General features: G+C 46.4%; 1 protein-coding gene and 1 non-coding gene across 2 annotated transcripts; both read left to right on the top strand.

The window, feature by feature from the left end:
• The first annotated feature begins 2,121 nt into the window (after positions 1-2,121).
• LOC132652065 (U6 spliceosomal RNA) lies at positions 2,122-2,228 on the top strand. Its single transcript, XR_009589557.1, has one exon. It is a non-coding gene; the product is annotated as a U6 spliceosomal RNA (small nuclear RNA).
• A 15,799-nt stretch (positions 2,229-18,027) lies between these two features.
• Positions 18,028-19,545, top strand: LOC110553885 (cytochrome c oxidase subunit 8B, mitochondrial-like). Its single transcript, XM_021646136.2, has 2 exons — positions 18,028-18,234; positions 19,397-19,545. Exons 1-2 carry the CDS (start codon positions 18,124-18,126, stop codon positions 19,496-19,498), a joined length of 213 nt encoding a protein of 70 aa, XP_021501811.1. The 5' UTR covers positions 18,028-18,123; the 3' UTR covers positions 19,499-19,545.
• The last annotated feature ends 202 nt before the right edge of the window (positions 19,546-19,747 follow it).

Raw genomic sequence — 19,747 nt, 5'->3', positions numbered from 1 at the left:
TGCAGGGCCAGTGAGGTGGCTTATCAGATAAAGGTGATTGCCCGGCAACCTGAGTTTCATCCCTGGAGCCTATATCAAGGTGGAAGGAAAGAACCAATTCCACAAAATTGTCCTATGACCTCCACACCCAAGCTATGGAATGCATGCCCACCCCCACCCCCAACAACAAATGTCTAAAGGGTGTGGGGAGGCTGGAGACAAAAGTTTTAAGAGTGTTTGTTGCTCTTGCAGAGGACAAGAGTCTGTTTTACAGCACTCACATTAAGTAGCTAACAACCATCTATAACTTCAGCCTCAGGTCATCCAACTCCCTTGTCTGGCCTCTGCAGGTACCCAGATGTGTGTGTGTGTGTGTGTGTGTGTGTGTGTGTCCACAACACACATGTCTAAAGAAGAAGGGAAGAAATACAAAGCCAAGCTGGTCTCAAATAAACTGTTCAATAACTGTGTGATGTACAAGCTGTTTAGCCTCTATGCCTCCAATTTTTTTGTTCTGTGAAGTAAAACACTCAGAGGGGGTTGGAGAGATGGTTCAGCAGTTAAAACACTGACTCTCCTTCCAGAGGACCCAGGTTCAATTCCCATCACCCACATGGCATTGCAAAATCATCATTAAGTCCAGTTCCTGGAGATCTGAGGGAGTAGTGTAAATGCAAGGTCCAGAGTTTGAATCCCTAGAACCCATGTTTTTTTAAAAAAAAGTTATGGTAGCCCACAAGATAGGAAGCATAATGGTGACGTTCCCTGGGAGGCTGTCCCCACACTGTTCCTCAGAAGCTGTGTCTTCTGGTTTACCAAGAATTCTGGCTTTCTAAACCTGACTCAGTTCTGACTCTACTTCATCTTCACCAGCCCTCCCTGCTGTCCTTCAGTGTTCTTTCCTGTTGTCACAGACTGAGACTGCAGTGCCCGAGACACTGAAAATCAGCACTGCTTTGGCTTTGGGGCATCTGTCACAGGATGTCTGGGACCTGGGACCTCAAGGTCATGGCTAGATTCTCCATCTGCCTTAGAGGGCCCCTCTGTGCTCTGTGCCCCACACACACTCAGGTTTGCTAATAACAGCTGTGGAGAGACTGTGGTCCAGTTCCAGGGGATCCAATGCCTTCTCCTGACCTCTGCGGGCAACAGGCGTGCATATGATGCACAGACCTGCACATATATCCTCACATATAAGATAATAATAATTCCTAAAAGAAACTAGGAAAATAAAGGCAAATTAAACTCCAACTAATTAGGAAAAAAATAATAAAAATTAGAAAGAAACCAATGAAACTAACAGTAAGAAATTAATAAAAATCAAGCTGGTTCTCTGGGAAGAGTAAGTATTATAAAAAACCCTAGCCAAACCAAGGAAGAAAAAAAGGAGATAAAATACAAATTGTTAGTATTAGAACTGGAGAGAGTTCATCACACTTGATTCCATAAATTAAAGAATATTCAGGGAACACTCTGAGCCCCTCTCTGTCTATGAGTTTGACAAAATGTGCCAGGCTTTTTGTTGTTTTGTTTTGAGGCAGGGTCTCTCTGTGAGCCCTGGTTGGCCTCGAACTTGTTATGTTGATCAGGCTGGCACTGAGCACAAGAGATCACCTGCCTCTGCCTCCTGAGTGCTGGAGTTAAAAGACCTGCACCATCACCAAACCCAGCTATGTGCCAGTTTCTTGAAAAATAACATCTTGGGGTCTTTTCTGAGACTGATACTCCAACCAAGGATCATTCATGGACATAACCTAGAACCCCTGCACAGATGTAGCCCATGGCAGTTCAGTGTCCCAGTAGGTTCCTGTAATGGGAACAGGGACTGTCTTTGACATGAACTGATTGGCATGCTCTTTGATTACCTCCCCCCTGAGGAGGGAGCAGCCTTACCAGGACACAGAGGAAGATAATGCAGCCACTCCACATGAGACCTGATAGACTAGGATCAGAAGGAAGGAGAGGAGGACCTCCCTTATCAGTGGACTGGGAGAGGGGCACAGGTGGAGAAGGGAAAGGGAGGGTGAGATTGGGAGGGGTGGAGGAAGGAGCTATAGGGGGGGATACAAAGTGAATAAATTGTAATTAATAAAAATTTTTAAAAAAGAAAATCTTCCAAAACCCATACAAGAAGTGAAATAGGTGCTCGCTTCGGCAGCACATATACTAAAATTGGGACGATACAGAGAAGATTAGCATGGCCCCTGCCCAAGGATGACACGCAAATTCATGAAGCATTCCATATTTTTTGATAAACCAGTATCAGATGTAAGGGGAGAAGGTTCTCCCTTATCAGTGGACTTGGAAAGGGGCAGGGAGGAGATGAGGGTGGGAGAGTGGGATTGGGAGGGAAAGAGGGAGTGGGATACAGCAGGGATACAAAGTTAACAAACTGTAATATTAAAAAATAAAAATAAAAAAAGAAAATGATATGTGAAATGGTTTTCAGATACATAGAGAAAATTGTAATAAAGATAATTATATTTCTACTTACGATGAAGATGGCTTTAAATGTTTAGAACATTTATTTTTTCTATAAACATATCTTAAATGATGAAAGCAGGGTTTTATTAATAAAATAAAACAAAATTTCAAGCTGTAAAAAAAAAAAAAAAAAAGAAGTGAAATAGCCCTGAGTGGTGGTTTGTATGAGGTGTCCTCCATATTTTCTAGCTTTGACTACTTGGTCTCCAGTTGGTGGCTTCATTTGAGTAGGATTAGGAGGTGTGGCCTTGCGGGAGGAAGTATGTCACTGGGGGTGGGTTTTGAGAGCCATTTTGAGCTGGTTCTCTCTGCTTGGTGTTTACAGTTTAAAATGTGTACTCTCAGTTTCCAGATCCAGCTGCCATGCCTGTTCCCTGCGGTCCCCAGCATCATGGAGCCTAATCCTTTGGAACCATAAGTCCAAAATAATATAAGTTGCCTTGGCCATGGTATTTTATCACAACAATAAAAAAGTTACTAATATAGCCTGTATCTATTGAAAAATGAATTCAGTCAATACTTTATAACTTTCCAAATACAAGCATGAGCTCAGATTGTTTCACTGATAATTCTGAGAAAATTTTAAAGAAATAAATAAGAATTCTCTAAATATTAGAGAAGAAACACTTCCTAAATCACCTGAGGCAAGTAATGCCTCAATATGAAAACCTAACAGATTCCAAGACAGGAAAACTGTAGACCAATATTTCTCATGAACATGGATACAATAGTCTTCCATTAAATACTAACAAGTTAGATTTACCTTGTGTAAAATAAAGTATATATCACAATCAAATGGGATTTTTTTTTTTCCTAGCAACAAAGCCTGGTCTAACATTTAGATATCTGTTGATATAGTCCATAACATTACATGGTCATGTCAATAGGGGCATGAAAGAATTTGATGCTGGATGTATAATCCTAGTTCTCAGAAAGCTGAAGCATGAAAAATGAAAGTTCAAGGCCAGCCTGAGCTACAGAGCAAGACTCTATCCAAAACAAAGAGCATTTGTGAAAACGTAGACTGCTATTGACTTAAACAAATAGACCCTTAGTAAAGGGCTAGGCCTGATGGTGCACTTCTTTAATTCTAGCACTTGGGAGGCAGGGGCTGGTGGATCTCTGTGAGTTTGAGGCCAGCCTGGTCTTCCTAGTGAATTCCAGCTCAGCCAGAATGACAGAATGACGAGACAGTGGAACGTCCTCGGTTTGGTGAAGAATGTCTTCAAGACACCTACAGCTGACATCATACGGAACAGTGACAAGCCGGTTGTTTTCCCTATAAAACTGAGAATGAGACGAGGTTTGTCTCCCACGTTTTTATCTGATAGAGGGTGCGCAGACTGGGAAGAGAGACACACTGTATCTGTTTGTATACAACATGTGTATGTAGACAATGGTAGACAACAAAGGTATTTCTAGAGCTAGTAAATTATTATAAGGGGGTGTGAGAGCCCATGGACCATCTGCAAGTTGTTTCATTTCCCGTGTATCAGCAGCAAAGAATCGGAATTTAAAATATAACACACATGACTCAGAAGATTAAAAGGGTGCATCGCCGCTGTCCAGGAGGAGACAAAATTTTAATGTCATTAAGATGTTCTTACTAACTTGACTTAAGTGTCAATGCAACCAAAATAAAAATTCCAGCAAGACATTTTGTAGATATCAAAAGTTCAGTTCTAAAATTTCCATGAAAAGGCAAAGGATTTAAAGGATCATCTCTGCTTCCTGTCTGCTGAGAGGTGAACCAGCAGCTGCCACATTCCCACTGTCACAGAGCCTCCCACTGCTTTGCCTGTCATGATAGACTATATCTCCTTAAAGGGTCATCCAATCTAGACCTCTTCTTCACACTGCTTCTTGGCAGGAGTCTGGTTCCAGCAATGAGAAAAGTAATGAAAAACAGCCAGGTAGTGGTGGCATATGGCTATAATCCCAGCACTCAGGAGGCAGAGGCAGGTGGATCTCCATGAGTTTGAGGCCAACGTGGTCTAAATAGCAAGTTCTTGGCCAGCCAGGCTTCCATAGTAAGACCCTGTCTAACAAGAAAAGCGAGAGAGAAAGACAGACTTGTGGACAATAAGACATGGCGGTGAGCATGTGGGGAAATCAGAGTTCTTGCACATTACCGGTTGTTGTGAAAATGGTGTGGCCATCTTAGAACAACAATTTTCTAAAACATTTCTTAAAATGTTAGAATGCTGTTGGATGTGGCTGTGCATGCCTTTAATCCTAGCACTCCGGCAAGAAGCTCTCTCTCTATAGCTTCACAGTTAGAGAATTCCAAGCCAGCCAGGGCTACATCAGTGAGACCATGTCTCAAAAAAAAAAAAAAAAAAAAAAAAAAGTTAAAAATTTTGTTTATGTTACCACATGATCCAGCAGTTAACTCAGAGGCTCCAACCTAAAGAAAGAAAATTCTGCAAGGATGAGAGAGGATGCCTTCAGGTGGGAGCAGAGTGAGTCCTGGCATGAGGGGAAGTTCTGAGGGTCCATTGTGCTGACAGGCTCTCAGCTCTATGAATGTAAAGAACCAGCCAACCAACCAATCAAACCCATACTGAGTTATTCACTGAAAGTGGTACGCTTATAGTTTGTATGTTACATATTTTGAAAGATTTTTGAAAAACAGAATCAGCTTTTCTATTGTGTTAATAAAAGAGATTTAGTCAAAAAGCCTAAGGCCCATGTTGTCACTTTGGCTCCCCAGATTCTCCTTTCTTTGCTTTTGTGTCATTCCCTCAGCTGAGGTGGCATTGGGGAGAGGGCAGGGCCGTCAGCTGTTGAGGAGGCTCTGGGCTGGTCTACCTGCTCTGAAGGTTCCGGTGAAGCTCCCAATATTGACACTGGTCAGGGCCTTTGCAAATAATCCAGGCCAAAATGGCTCAACATTGACCCCAGCTGCTATAGTGCAAGATGAAGATGGAGTTGCTACAGGCAAGCTTGGAGAAGGAAGCCATGAGGGGGAGTGCTGGCTGTGGTGCTAGTGTTTAGATGGAGGGAGGGCCTTAACTCAGTGTGGTCTTTACTTCCTTGGAAGGACAAAGCATTTTGGAAGCAGCTGAGGAAAGCTCTTGAGATGGTCTTAAAAGACCGTTTCCAATCTGCAATTTCATGAGTGTTTCTGTCCCTCAGCTGAAATCCAGTGATCACAGCCCTGGGAAGACTCCATTTCCATGCAGCAGGCCTACAAATCTGGCAGCTGGACTGTCAGCTCAGCTCTGGTGACAGGTCTGTCGCCTGACATTAACTCCAAAAATTGGGCCTAAGTAGTATAGTACCTGACCTTATACTAGCTGATGGAGATATGGAGCACTTCCCTTTTCTGGGTGACCAAGCCCCAAGCCTGTGGGAGAAAAGAGGGGAAGCGAGACAAACTTACCCTGTAGGGCACAGCCAAGATTCACACCGGTTGCTTCTGCTTGCTTCAGGCCAGAATTACTCCTGGCCTCCCAGACATGTGTCAGCCTAAATGTCACAAGGCCAGCTCCGTCACAGATGTGTCTCTCAAACTGTCACGGTTCTGACTCCTCCAGGCCTCTTACCCTTGAACATGTCCAGTGACCCCTCAGCTCCACTCTGGGGAGTCAACATGGGCTCTAGCCTGAGTGGTGCTGGAGATGCTGGTTCAGGTGCAGAGTGTGTTGATGCCAGTTCAACAGGAAGCCAAGATCTGGAGGACCCTCCAGTGAGACCCACATAATCTGAACAGCCTCATCGCTAAAGGCTCCAGCTTCCTCTAGAATCCTTGGTCCAGCCTCCCAGCCTCAGGGCACAGTGTCATCTGCATCCAAGCATCTTTCAAGGCCAGAAAATGTCCCCCAAGAGAAACCTTGTCCTCAGAGCTCACTTTCATGTCCCCTCAGACCATGTCCTGCATCTTTCAAGGCCAGAAAATGTCCCCCAAGAGAAACCTTGTCCTCAGAGCTCACTTTCATGTCCCCTCAGACCATGTCCTCTTTCATGTCCCCTCGTCTGTCCTCTCTCCCAATAAGGGCTGCAGAGTCCCCTCAATGGAAGGACAAAATGTCTTCAAATAGCCTGGAGCTGAGCAATGGCTCTGTAGTAAATCACTTGCCTCGTACATGCCTGGATCCAATCCCCTGAACCCTAGACTGGAGAAACAAGTAAACTAGTGAAAACAAAAGGCCAGCATTGGAAAGAAAGGAATCACGTTTCAACCCAGATGGGCCTTGAGGATAGGACATTGAGAGCAATAACCAGAGGCGGAACAGTACTGTGGAATTACTTCGAGGAGTTTCCTTGAGTCCTCATATCCACAGAAACAGAAAGTGATATTGGGTGCCAGGGGCTGGGAGTGTGGACGGGTGCAGGTCAGTGCTTAATGAGGACAGAGTTCAGCTTTCCAAGACTTTGAGTTCTGGAGGTGGATGGTGCCAATGACTGCACTCCCTGTCCGTGTACTTTCACGACACTGAGCTGTGCGCTTAGATGTGGGCCAGATAAGAAAGGTGGCTTCTATTTTATTTTAAAATGTACACTTATTTGTGCAAGTGTTTGTATGTCCACGTGGGTGTTATGCACATGGGCGCACATCCCAGGGTGCATGTAGGGGCCAGAGGATGACTCGAAGGGCCCAGTTCTCTGTGTACTATGTGAGTTCTAGGGACTAAATTGCCTGCACAGGCCTTCACTCATTGAACCATCTTGCTGGCTCAGAAACTTTTTTGTTGTTGTTGTTATTGAAAAAAATATGTAAGAAGTAATAGGTTTCATTACAGGATTTTCACTGAATTTCCCTCTTGTCGGCATTCTTCCCTGACTTCCCTCCCTGGCCACGGGCCGATTGCTGTCGGTCCCTCCTCCTTCCACTGACCCCTCAGCCTTTGCGCCATGTATTTTGTTACTTTATTTATTTATTTTTTAAATTTAATTTTATTTCATGTGCATTAGTGCTGTTACTTTATTTTTATCCTTCCCCTCTACTCTGCTCCCCCCCTCCTTTTTCCCCTCCCATGGTCCCTTTTCTAGTATCTTGACCTATACTCTATATTCTCTCATCATAGACATACAGACAGACAGACACACACACACTCACACACACTCACACACACACAATCAAGATGCACGAAAGAGAAAACATGCAGCATTTACTTTCCAAATCTGGGATACTTCAGATAAGAATTTCCAGTTCTTCCTATTTTCCCGTGTCATGATTTTTTTCTTTAAGACTGGGTAAAACCCCTGCTATGTCTATTTACTATAATCAGATGTGGCTCCGTGGTGGTTTATAAGCTTAGCATGCTCAAGACCCTGGATCCTGTCCCAAGCACCACTAACCAATATAAAATACAAAGGGAGTCATTACATGCACAGTCTGGTTAATTGTTAGCTCAAGTGTTTTCCCTGGGGCCCCTGTTGCATGTCTGGGGGAAGGCTGAAACCAAGAACTTGGGTACAGTAATTGTGCTGTTCTGCTAGGAGAAAAGGGCCATAAAGTTGACCCTTGTTACCCTCAGAGGGCAGGAATAAGTCCTCTTTGCTAGTGTAGGCTGGCAGGAACCCTGAACCCTCCTCAAGGCTGAATTAATCACCATTGCCAGCAAAGCACCCTCCATCACCTGGCACTTTCTGTGGGGGTCACAGGGTTCTTGCTTTTAAAGGAGCCAGACTTGAGGCATCTGAGGACCTTGCCTTAGTAGGTGAACAGAAGACAGCTTCCTTTAAAGAACCCTGGGTCAGTCCCTTCTATGACTTAGGACAAAGGGTGGGTGCAAACAGCCTGGTAGCAATGGGGCAGAATGCCTGCAGGGTGGACAGAGCTTTTCCCAGGAGGGGAGGGCATGAACCACCCTGTGTTATACAGCAGGGCTGGGAATCTCCCAGCTGCTAAGACTATGGGGACCCTCACTGTTACACCGAGAGAACAGCCTTAGGGCCAAACCTCAGACTCTCCCTCCTTACAGAGCTGGCTTCTCAGGGCCTCTGCCTTGTCCTCCACCCCTTTGGGGTCTTGTGGGCTTAGCAGTGCCCATACCATCCCAGGACAGCACTCTGACTGCAGTGAAGGGTGGCCGGCACCCACCTTACACACCTGTCCTGTGAGTGCCCCCACCTCAAGGTTCTGACTCCTGTGTTCGCCAAGGCGCTCTGGTCCTTCCTTTCTTTACTGACAGCTACCTCATTCCTGGAGACCTCTGGCCCCTATACCCATGTATCCCGTCCAACTGTGGGGATACACTGAGCAGGCAGCTGGATCTGATTTGGAACTCTGCTGCTCATTGGCTGATCTGTGACTTGTGAAATTCTCCTGACCTGCCTGGTCTGGAGTCACGACAGTTCCTCTCTTGAAGCAGGTCTTAACCTGTTCCTAAGTGAAAGTGTCACCCTGCACCATATAAATCAACTCAGATAGACCAACGCCCGACTTTCAGCATCTACAAGCACAAGACCCTTGGTGAAGACCACAGGAAAATCTCAATAGGTAAGAGTGCTTGTCACAGCAGCCTGACAATCAGCTGGATCCCCTGAAGTCACATAAGGTGGAAGGAGAGAACCAACTCCACATGTTTTCCTCTGACCCCATGTGTGTGGCATGCACATTCGTGTATGCATAAATAATAACTAACAAATAAACAAAAGCATGAGCAAGAAAGATAAACTGAAACAGGATGTGGCGGCAAAGCTGTAGTGATTGGAACAGAAGTTATTGCTTCATGGTGCAGGGTCTCTGTGCTGATAAGACTTTTTTGAAGAAGCCGGGCATGGAGGCACATGCCTGTAATCCCAGCACTTACACAGTATCCTTGTTAGGGTTCCCATTACTGTAATAAAACAGTTACCAAAAGCAACTTGGAGAGAAAAGGGTTTATTTTATCTTAAAGCTGTCAGGTCACACTCTGTCACTGGGGGAAGTCAGGGCCGGCACAGTAACCTGGAAGCAGGACCTAAATAAAGCAGAAGGGCTGCTGTTTACTGGCTTGCTTCCTGTGAAGCCTGCTCTCACCACTCAGGGCTATCAGCCCAGGGCTGGCACCATCCACAGAGAGCTGGGCCTTCCATCAATCAGCAATCAAAAATGTCCCATAGGCTTGCCCACAGGCCAATCTGGTGGGAAAATTTTTCTCAGTTGAGATTCCCTCATCACAAATGACTCTGGCAGTGTCAAGTGGACAAAATACCAGCCAGCACATACACATAAAACAAAAATAAGAAATTCTGAGCAGTACGTGCTCTTTAAAATGTTTAAATCATTATTATTATTTTGGTGTTTTGCTTGCATGTAGGCCTGTGTTCCATGTGTGTTCCGGGTGCCTGAGAAAGCCAGAAGACGGCTTCCGATCCCCTGGAACTGGAGTTACAGACATTTTGAGCCTCGCAGTGGGTGCTGGGAATCAAAGCGAGGTCTTTTGGTAGAGCAGCCAGTGCTCTTAACTGCTGAGCCATCTCTCCAGCCACTAATAAAGTACTTTTAAATGGGGAAGAAGAAAAGGGCAGGCAACAGATTTGAATGGGCACATCTACTGGGAAGGTTATCATTATAAAAATAAAACAGCAGGGCACGCTGGTGTACGCCACTGATTCCAGCACTTGGAAGGTAGAGACAGAGGCAGGCATATCTCTGTGAGTTTGAGTCCAGCCTGATCTACATAGTAAGATCCAGGACATCCAGGGATACATAGAGAGAGATATGGACTCAAAATAAAATAAAAAATAAAGCACACACACACACACACACACACACACACACAAAGGGTGTGTGTGTGTGTGTGTGCCAAACTCATAGAAAACAGATGCAGCCACCACCGTGGGTAAGTTTTATGACTGTTGAAAAGAAATGAAAATAGAAACTCATTGATAGTTGTAGTTTCTGAATGAGGCTGATCACTCATTGGATCCAAAATGTCTATCACAAATTAGTGGATTGTCAAATGCGGTCAGGACTAACAATGGAATGTTGTTCAGCCACAAAAATGAAGACATTTCTGACAGGTTCCCTAACATGGGCAAACATTGAGCTAGGCAATCCAGTAACCAAATACGAAGGAGCAGATGTAGGAATCTATGAATTTACCTAAGCAGAGCACCAGAACAGGCAAACTCAAGGAGACATAAAGTAGTAAGGCTGAGATGGAAAGATTGCTTTGATTTAGAGGCCAGTCTGGGCTAAAATAGTGCATTTGAGGCCAGCCTGGGGCACATAGTAAGACCTTGTCTCAAGCAAAAACACCACATCAACCAAACAGCAACAGCAAAATCCACGACACGAAAACAAACAACACAGCAACAACAAAAGAAAAAGAAAACCCCAAAGTGACAGAAAGCTGGAGTTATTGCTTGATGGGTTTGGGGTTTCTGTTCGGGGTGATAAGAATTCCATAAATAGTAGTGATGGTTGCACAATATTTTGGGTGCAGTTAATGCCGTTGTAACACAGATATACCGTGTCCTACAGAAACCGAACGTTCCATCTTCTAAAATCATGCACACAGGGTGTACCGGGGAACACCAGCTCCTGTGCAACAGGTGGCCACAGACCTAGCAACGGGACACAGTGTGCTTATCAAAATCTCTGTTTCTGTGGGTCAGAGCCAAATCCAGGTTGTCTATAGCCATACGCTTGTCGGCCAGGGAACAACAGTTCGACAGCTCCACCTGCAGGCCACAAGGGAGAATTCCTGGGTCACAGGCAGGTTCCCTCATTTTCTGACGGGTCAGTATTCCTAGATATTTGCAGCAAGGCAGAGGATTTCTTCTCCCTCTTCCACAGCATCCTATAAATTCTGTTCTCCAAACAGACTCTCAGAACCTCTAGACTGCCTTGGCTCATGGCTCAGCTAACACTTAGGCAGAATGAGTTTGTAAATGTGGTTGTCCCGCCACACGCCACACGCCACACACCTTTTCTCAAGTCTTTCTCTCTCCACAGCTCCCCTGGTGGACCCAAGGAGGGATCTAGCCTACCTGGATTTGACTGAGACCCTCAGAAACACAGAGATTTTGATAAGCACACTATGTCCCATTGCTGGGTCTGTGGCCACCTGTTGCACAGGAGCTGGTGTTCCCTGGTACACCCGGTGTGCATGATTTTAGAAGAGGGAACGCTCTGCTTCTGTAGGACATGGTGTACCTGTTACATCTGACATCGTTTAACACACAGAAAAGGAGGGTCAGTGACTGTTCATCGCAAAGTGATAGGACAGAAACGCTACCCTGTTTATGGCTCAGTTTCCGCAACTGTGTCAGTTCAGTCAGGACTCTGCAGAGCCACAGCGCCACCGGGAGGAACGAGGAAAGGAGAGCTAGGTTAACTCTAGGAATTGGATTCCTAGATTATGGGGCCTGGAGGCCCCAGAGCCAGATAGGGAAGCTGGAAGGTACAAACCCCAGGCAGAGCTAACTTGGCCCTTGCATCCAAAGTTGCTTGGAGGCAGAATTCTCTCTTGCTCAGGGTAGGTCAGACTTTGTTTTACTCATACCTTTAACTGACCACATGGCCCATTCACATTGTGTAAGGTTGTTTGCTTCACCAAAGTCCACCAACTTGTCCGTTATTCTCACAGCAAAAACTCTTGCAGAAACATTTAGACTAGTGTTTTGACCAAATATCTTGACTTCAGAGTTCAGTCAGATTGGCACATCAAGTTAATCATTACATTAACCAAACAGTTGGGGGTTTTGAAACTCTGTGGCCAGGTCCGTAAGACACATTTCTGTAAAGAGAGCTCGAATCAGTCTGCCTCTCATGAAAGGAAACCACGGCAGGAATGTACAAAGGTTAGAAGTGTCGTGCTGAAAGCAGCACTGACAGGTTGGGGGTGGGTTGTGAATACAACCACCAAAGACAGAGGAAACGGTTTTCTAGACTCACTTCAGCCGAGCAAGCCAGGCAGTAGGAGAAAACTACCCAGAGGCCATGAGCTGCTTCTAAAATGTTTTGTTGTTGTTGTTGTTTTCAAGACAGAGTTTCCATATGTAGCCCCGCTGTCCTGTAACTCACTCTGCAGACCAGGCTGGCCTCAAACTCAAAAGATCCACCTGTCTCTGCCTCCCCAGTGCTAGGATCAAAGTGTGCCACCACGGCCCGACACCCCCCCCTTTAAAAAAAAAACTTTTTGATGTTTGATTTTAATTTTTTCAATTTATTTATTTACTGGGCAGGGGCACGCACAAGCCATATCATGCCTGTGGAGGTCAGAGACTAATTGTGGAAGTCTGTTTCTTCCTTCTACCATGTGGGTTTTAGGGACTGAACTTACGTCACTAGGCTAACCCTTGTTGTTTTCGAAACAGGATCTTACTCATCCCAGGCTGGCCTTGTGCTCTCAGTCTCACTGAGGATGACCTTGGGCCTATGGTTCTCCCCAGCACTGGACTAAGGACTAAGGACTCCAGGTTTATGTAATGTTGGGGATGCAACCCAGGGCTTTGGACATGAAAGCTCTCAACCAACTGATCCTGCATCCCCACCTGGTAAAGGCTCATTCTGAGCTTTCGGTTGCTGTTTCCATATGAGCTTTCAGTTGCTGTTTCAACGTCACAGTGCCTTGGTTGTTTAGGTTGGAAGAGGCAGGGCTCGTATCTGGATGGTGAGGTGGGCATCTTAATTTGCTGAGTGTATTAGTTCCTTTTTTGTTGATGTGACAAAAAAGACCTTCAGAATGGAAGCACTCATTTACCTTCAGAACGGAAGCACTCATTTGGGCCCAAAGTTTGAAGGTGTTTCTATCACGGTGGAGAGGCATAGTAACAAGAACAGGAGGCCACTTGTTGCTTTAAATCCAGCCAGGAAGCAGATAGAGATGAATGCTGATGCGCACTGGCTTCCTCCTCCATTCAGTCTGGGCCCCAGCCCATATTTAGAGCAGCTTCACCCTCTTCACCTAAACCCCTCTGGAAACAAACCCAGAAGTATGTTTCTGTGGTGATTTGAAATCCAGTCAATAGTTAAGATTAACGTACACATTGAGGAATAAGTTTTTATGCAGCGGACTGTCATCTCATCTTGAGACTTGCTGTCCATGCAAGCCAGCAAGGGTCCCTAGGAGTCAAATGTGTGAGCCTGTTCATGACAGAGTAGAAACAGCGGGATCAGTGCCTTGAGAGACTGCAGCCAGCGCTTGCGAAAGGTTCCTCTCTGTGCTCAGAGGAAGCAGGGGTCCTGCTCTGAGCTCAGCCCTCTTTGAGGCTAAAGAGGCCTCTTTCATTCGAGGTTAGCTCAGCAGTCATCTCTTCCAGAGCAGCATAAAAAAAAAAAAAAAAAAAGCCAGACCCCTGTAAGAGTTCTCTTTCTAAGAGTTCTCCTTAGTTTATTTTTAATTTTTATTATTTTTTCTTTGTGCTACTAGCAAACATGGAGCATCCAGAGGGAGAGTGACTTTGACTTTGTTGCAGATAAAGGGGAAAGACTAATTTTCACCTGGGCAAGTCTTCACTATTTCTGAAAGTGGCTGATTAGTTTTGAATGAGTGTGAGGCATTAAGTTGTTTTTTTAAATAAACATTTTATTTATTTATTATGAATAGTGTTCTGTTTGCATGTACATCTGCAGGGCAGAAGAGGGAATCAGTTCACATTCTAGATGGTTGTGAGCCACCGTGTGGTTGCTGGGAATTGAACTCTGAACCTCTGGAAGTGCAGACAGTGTTCTTAACCTCTGAGCCATCTCTCCAGCCCCGGCATTAAGTTTTTTTAATTACTTATGTACCTATGTGTATGTAGCCATGTGACATTTGCCACATGTATGTGGACACTCACACTGTATGTCACTGTGCATACAGAGGCCAGAGGAGGGCTCAGACCCCTTTGAGGTGGAGTTACCTGCATTCGTGGGATAGCAGGCCTGTTAGTGGGTGCTGGGCTCTGAACTCCAGGACTTGTGATTGCCCGGCAAGTGTTTTTAACCAATGAGCCATCACTCTAACCCAATCATCACGTTTATATGTGACATAAAAACAGTGACGTGAAATGTGCAATAAACCTTAAGACCTATAAATCTATATGCTACAGATGCCTCTAGGAGAACCTGCTGTGCCAGAGGCTGGTCCCCTCTGGGAACGTGTTTTATGAGATGTAAACAGAAGCCCAATGTAAAGTGTAAGGTATATGTGACCCAGCAGCTCTTACACTTCCAAGACTGGGCACAAGGTGGTGGCCTATGCTCACACGTATCCACTCAGCTCTCCTTCCAGAGGTCCTGCAAGCGGAGGCGACCTCGTTTCACAGGAAGGATGTTCAGGCGATAGGTCTTCTCACACTTTGGGGAGTAAGGACAGGGCCAGGGCAGTGCCACATGCATAAGTTGTGTGTTTGCATGCGGCCTAAAGACTTGAGCGGAAGGGCAACCTGTCCAACAGACGCCCAGGCCAAGCCCTGGTTGGTTGGCCTATACTGAGACTTGCCCATGACTCGGTTCTCATGGCTGCTCCATGGGGCCTTTATTTCTCCTCTGTACTGCCCCTGGCTGACTTCTCCTTTACGTGTAATGCAGACCATCGGGGAGGAGCAACCACTTCCCTGCTCTTGAAGAGCGGGACAGAGAGACCACTTGGGTGGAGGAATGAAGAGGGTTGGGTTGTGCCTGCAGAGTTCTGTGTGGTCAGAAAGTCTGCGGAGGGTGTGAGGAAGGAGTGAAGGGCTAGAGCTGGTGTGGCTACCTGGGTTCTGGGATGGCCTGTGAACTCTCTTGGTTATAACTCCTTGCCCGGTTCACCCCCTCCAACCCTGCCCTCACTGAGGCCTCATCTACCACGGCTGGGCCACGAGATGCTGGGGAGCCTGAGGCTGTGGAGGGTGGCAGGTCTCTCCCTCATATGCTATTTGAAGTGTCTCTGCAGCGTAGTGCATCGAGGCCTGGACCTTGCACCTACCACTGCGCGGGTCAGGTGGAAACACTCTGCCCTCTCCTCACACCTTTTCTGTAAGCCTAAAACTTCTTAGCAAATAATCAGTCTGAGCTGAAACAGGAGATTCACCTGTCTTGACATTGCTAACAGACCTTGGTGCCTCTCTGAGAAGGGTGGTATGGTCTAGGTCTAGGGCAGTCTTGGCGGTCAGAAAAATGGCCCAGGCCCCTGAAAAGCAGGGATGGAGACCTCCGCTAGAAGCAGGCCTGGATAGGTTAGGGACAGGCTTAATTTGTGAAAGAAGAAACACCACAGAAGGACCAAGCCTCTGAACAGGTCCACAACCTTATCAAAGACTGGACCCCAAGGCTATAATTAAAGGTTTAGGAGGAAGGGATTACTCCACAGGAGAGGAAGGGCCCCCCCACAGCCTGAGGCTGGAATCTGGAGCCCAGTGCTCTGGAAATAATATTCAAGACACCTCTCCCACACAAGCCCTCCCCCTCTGACCTCCTTGCAGGTTTACAGGGGAGGTGGAGTGTAAGGAGGAGTCCCTGTATGTAAATGTAGTTTCAGGCAACAGTTCCTAGTGAAACATTCACATCATTTCTAAGCAAAGAAGGGCACAACTGTCTCTAGCAAGGGGTGTGACTTGGCCAACTCCAGGGATGCAGACAATGGCCAAGGACAAGGCTGAATGCCCAGTGACCACATTTCCTACTTTGGGCTTGGCCTCACACCAATACTGTGGCCTTTATCAGCTACAACAATACCTTCTGATAATGGAACATTATCCCTGAAGTTCACTCAGCTTTAGCTCTCTAGCTCTTGGGCTTTTAGCTGTTGGCTTTTCCTCCTGGGCCGTCAGCTGAGCTAGCAAAGCTTTTAGCTTTGGGCTTCTGGCCTTTTCCTTCTGGGATGTGAACTGAATAGGAAGATCAGTTGGGTGCTTTCTCTGCCTCTCGGAGCTAGTTTTCACCCCAGCATCTGGCTCCTGAGTCTTCCTTAGCAAAATCAAACGGTTAAGATTTTCTTTCTTTATGACAACATCCAGTCTAGTTCAGTGCCTGGTAAATTATGGAAACATCATTCATCCTTGTATCTCCTTGACCAACTGACTACCCAACTACCCACCCCACCCGCCCACCCGTTTTGCCTAAGTAGTTGAACAATCAATCTGGTAAGCCAGAAAACTACTCTAGGTCCTAAAAAGACTCAGTAGAGAACAGAGTTCCTTCCCTCACAACACGTCTGCTTTAGTCAAGGGAGCCCATGGTGGAGCAAGATACACTTCAGATGTCATTTGAACAAAGGCTTATGACCTGAACAGATGTGAGAATAGAACAGACTGTACAGTGAAAAGCACTAGTGTGTGTTGAGTGTGTTATGTACATCACTCAGGCCTTGACGGTTGTGGAGGAGGTAGGGCCTGGAGCCTGTTGGAGAATGTAGAACACAGGCTGCTTTGTAAGAACGGTCTGAGGGGCTGGAGAGATGGCTCAGTGGTCTGCTCTTCCAAAGGTCATGAGTTTAACTCCCAGCAACCACATGGTGGCTTACATATGGCTCATCTATAATGTGAACTGATTCTTTCTTCTGGCAAGTGTAAATGCAGATAGAACACTCATACACATAAAATAAATAAATCTAAAAAAAAAAAAAGAACGGTCTGAGACAATATAGAGATGTTTGAGGTTAGACTTTGGGAGCTTATCTCTCTGAGGTGTGGTACTACTGGTGGGCTGGAAGCTGAGTGTAAACTCCAGAGGAAATAAAGGCTGCTGCTGGGGAATGAACACTTCAAAACTTGGCCTTGAGGTGGGGAGGGCCACTGGTCCAGGACCAAAGGAGGTCTGGGAAGACCAGATGGAAATCCAAGAGCTAGGGCTAACCAGAGGTCAGGAGGAGACTGAATGAGATGGAAGGAAAACCAGCAGCCAAGCAAAGCAAGGCTGACACAGTGCTGGAAAACTGCCCTTTTTATTTGGTAGGAGTCAGTTGGGGTAAGAAAAGAGGCTATTGCCTGGGGTCAGGACAAGCACATGGGAGGGAGAGTGGGGTCTGCATTAGAAGGATCGTGACAGTCTTCCAGGAGCAGGATAACAAGTGACTGATGTAAGCCTGGGGAGAAATGGACAGCACACTACCTGCAGAGAGGCCGGAGTGTGAGAACTTGCCCAGCCTAGTGCCCTGAGTGGGGACAATGGTCTGCGTTCAGGCATGGCTCCATCCCACGACTGGCACTCACAAAGTGCTTTCTCTTTTGTTCCTACTTTTTGTGCTCTACTTTTGTTCCTTTAAGGTCATTCTGTATGCTGTATGCAGAATACACGAATATGAGCACATTGCTCCCTGGAGAGAAACCCCAGCTATGCCTAGACCTATGTGGACTCAAGACAATAGGGCTACTAGATCAAAGTGTACCGTGTGAGACTGGGAAGGCCAGTCCCTCATCCAGGAATGTCGACGTGTGTTCTGTATGCAACTGTTTGGTTGATACCCCAGGATTTAAGGTTTACTTTTAAAGCCTGCCACATCTCTGGTATTTTAAGTCTGACTTTCCTGGGCCTATGCCATTGAAGTCTTTTTTTCTGTAAAGAAGTGTATTTTGTTCAGAAGGACCTACACCATCTACCTACATTTTGAGGGACTCACAGCAAGATCATAGGGTAGCCTGGCTCTCCCAGCTACCAGCAGCTATCTCTTCTGCCAAGTCTTGTGACAGGAGACAGCTGTATTTCTCCACCCCAGCTATAAAAAGCCCTAACTAGCCAAGCAAGGAGAGTACGTGCAGCAGACACTCAAGGTACCTCTTTGGGGCCAAGGAAGGAGTACAACCCGAGCAAGAATCATGCCAAGGCTCTCCCCTGTCCTGAAGCTGCTCCAAGCGCCTGTGAAGCATACACTGGTTCCCAAAGCCCATATCTCTGCCAAGCCAGCCCAAACCCCGACTTCCGCCACGGTAAGTAACTTCTAAGGCAGCATTTCCTGGGCTTCAGGGCAACAGGAGATTAAAGTGATAAAGGAAAGGTAAATATGGTGCCAGATGTCAGAGTTCTAGGCCAAAACAGTGTCTGAGTGCCAGCAGAGGGGTTCTGGCACCACTGCCTGTGGGCCAGGCTCCTAAAGGGCTACAAATGGTGGGGTGGAGACTTTCTTCAGGCCTTATGTACCTCTGGTCAAGGTCAACAGAGACAGAACGAGGGGGCACAGGGTTCAAGTGGGAAGCAGGGCTCATAACGAGTATTCCACTGTTATGGGGAAAGGGGGGCTGTTCTGAGGGTGAAACTAAAACAGCAGCATACCCAATCTTACATATGAAATTAATCTAAGAACAAGGTTATTTGGTCACAGGCATACAGTAATGACTCAGACCAGACTAAGATTCCTATTCTATGCCAAATTTGCTTAAACTCAATATCAGGTCAATAGGAAAGAGTCATGTCTAAGTGAAGTACTGATTCAGCTAAAAGAATGAAGAATGGGAAGCTTGGACTTAAGTCATGTTTGGGGGTTGGGCAGGGTGAGAACTCAGGGAGCCATGAAATTGATGCCTCAGAATCCAGTTCTCTACAGAAAACTACTGAAAACAAGGGGTTCCTAGTGTGGTCACTACTGCACACTACTGTATGAAATATCCATACAGGGCAGATGTCTCACCCAGCTTGGTCTGAATGGGACTGCTTTCAGAGAAAGGCCCTATATTGTTTATTACAATAGAAATCTTAGTTTTTCTATTCTGCACAGCACCCTGGAATGCACGACTAGATCACAGGAGCGGAGTGAACCTTTTTCTCACTGGGAGCTGTTTTAGCCAGGCAGGATCCTGGGCTCTGAAGCCCAAGGCTGTTTCTCCTGATTTCTGAGGTCATAATCCCTGCCAAGGACTCGAGGCTGCCAAGCTCTCTGACACAGCAAAACCTGCTTGCTCACAAGCAGAAGGCAAATGGGGACTATGGCTGGCCAACCTAGAGAGAGGGAGAGCAATGGCAGTAATCTCTAGCTGAAGTGATGCTTCTGGCTGAGGCAGAAGCCCCACACTGCAGGAGTCTAAGGACAGGGAAGTTTCCCTGCCCAGGTCCAAGCTTTCTAATGGCCAGATTCGTGTTTGCTTCTTTTCACAGGAGCAGGCTGTGGGGATCTCGGTCATATTTGTCGCCATCTTGGTTCCTGCAGGATGGGTCTTATCCCACTTGGAAAGCTACAAAAAAAGCTCCACAGCATAAAGTGGCACAGCCCCGAAAGAATACATTAAATTCTCCCGTCGACCTAGTGCTTGTGTTGACTCGTGCTCACCACTCAGAATATGCAGTGCCCTAGAGAGGCTAGGTGGTAAGTGTGGATGCCTGAGTCTGAGGAAGCACTCAAGAGGGTTACAAAAAGTGCTCCTTGTCTGACAGTACAGGACCCACTTCCTTGGTGGCAGTCCTGTGCATGGTGGGAGGGGAGGAGCAAGGCTAGTCCCACCAACCCTT

The sequence above is a fragment of the Meriones unguiculatus genome, chromosome 1, assembly GCF_030254825.1.
Source record: "Meriones unguiculatus strain TT.TT164.6M chromosome 1, Bangor_MerUng_6.1, whole genome shotgun sequence".
NCBI classification, from domain to species: domain Eukaryota; kingdom Metazoa; phylum Chordata; class Mammalia; order Rodentia; family Muridae; genus Meriones; species Meriones unguiculatus.
This window is presented reverse-complemented; position numbering and strand designations above follow the sequence as displayed.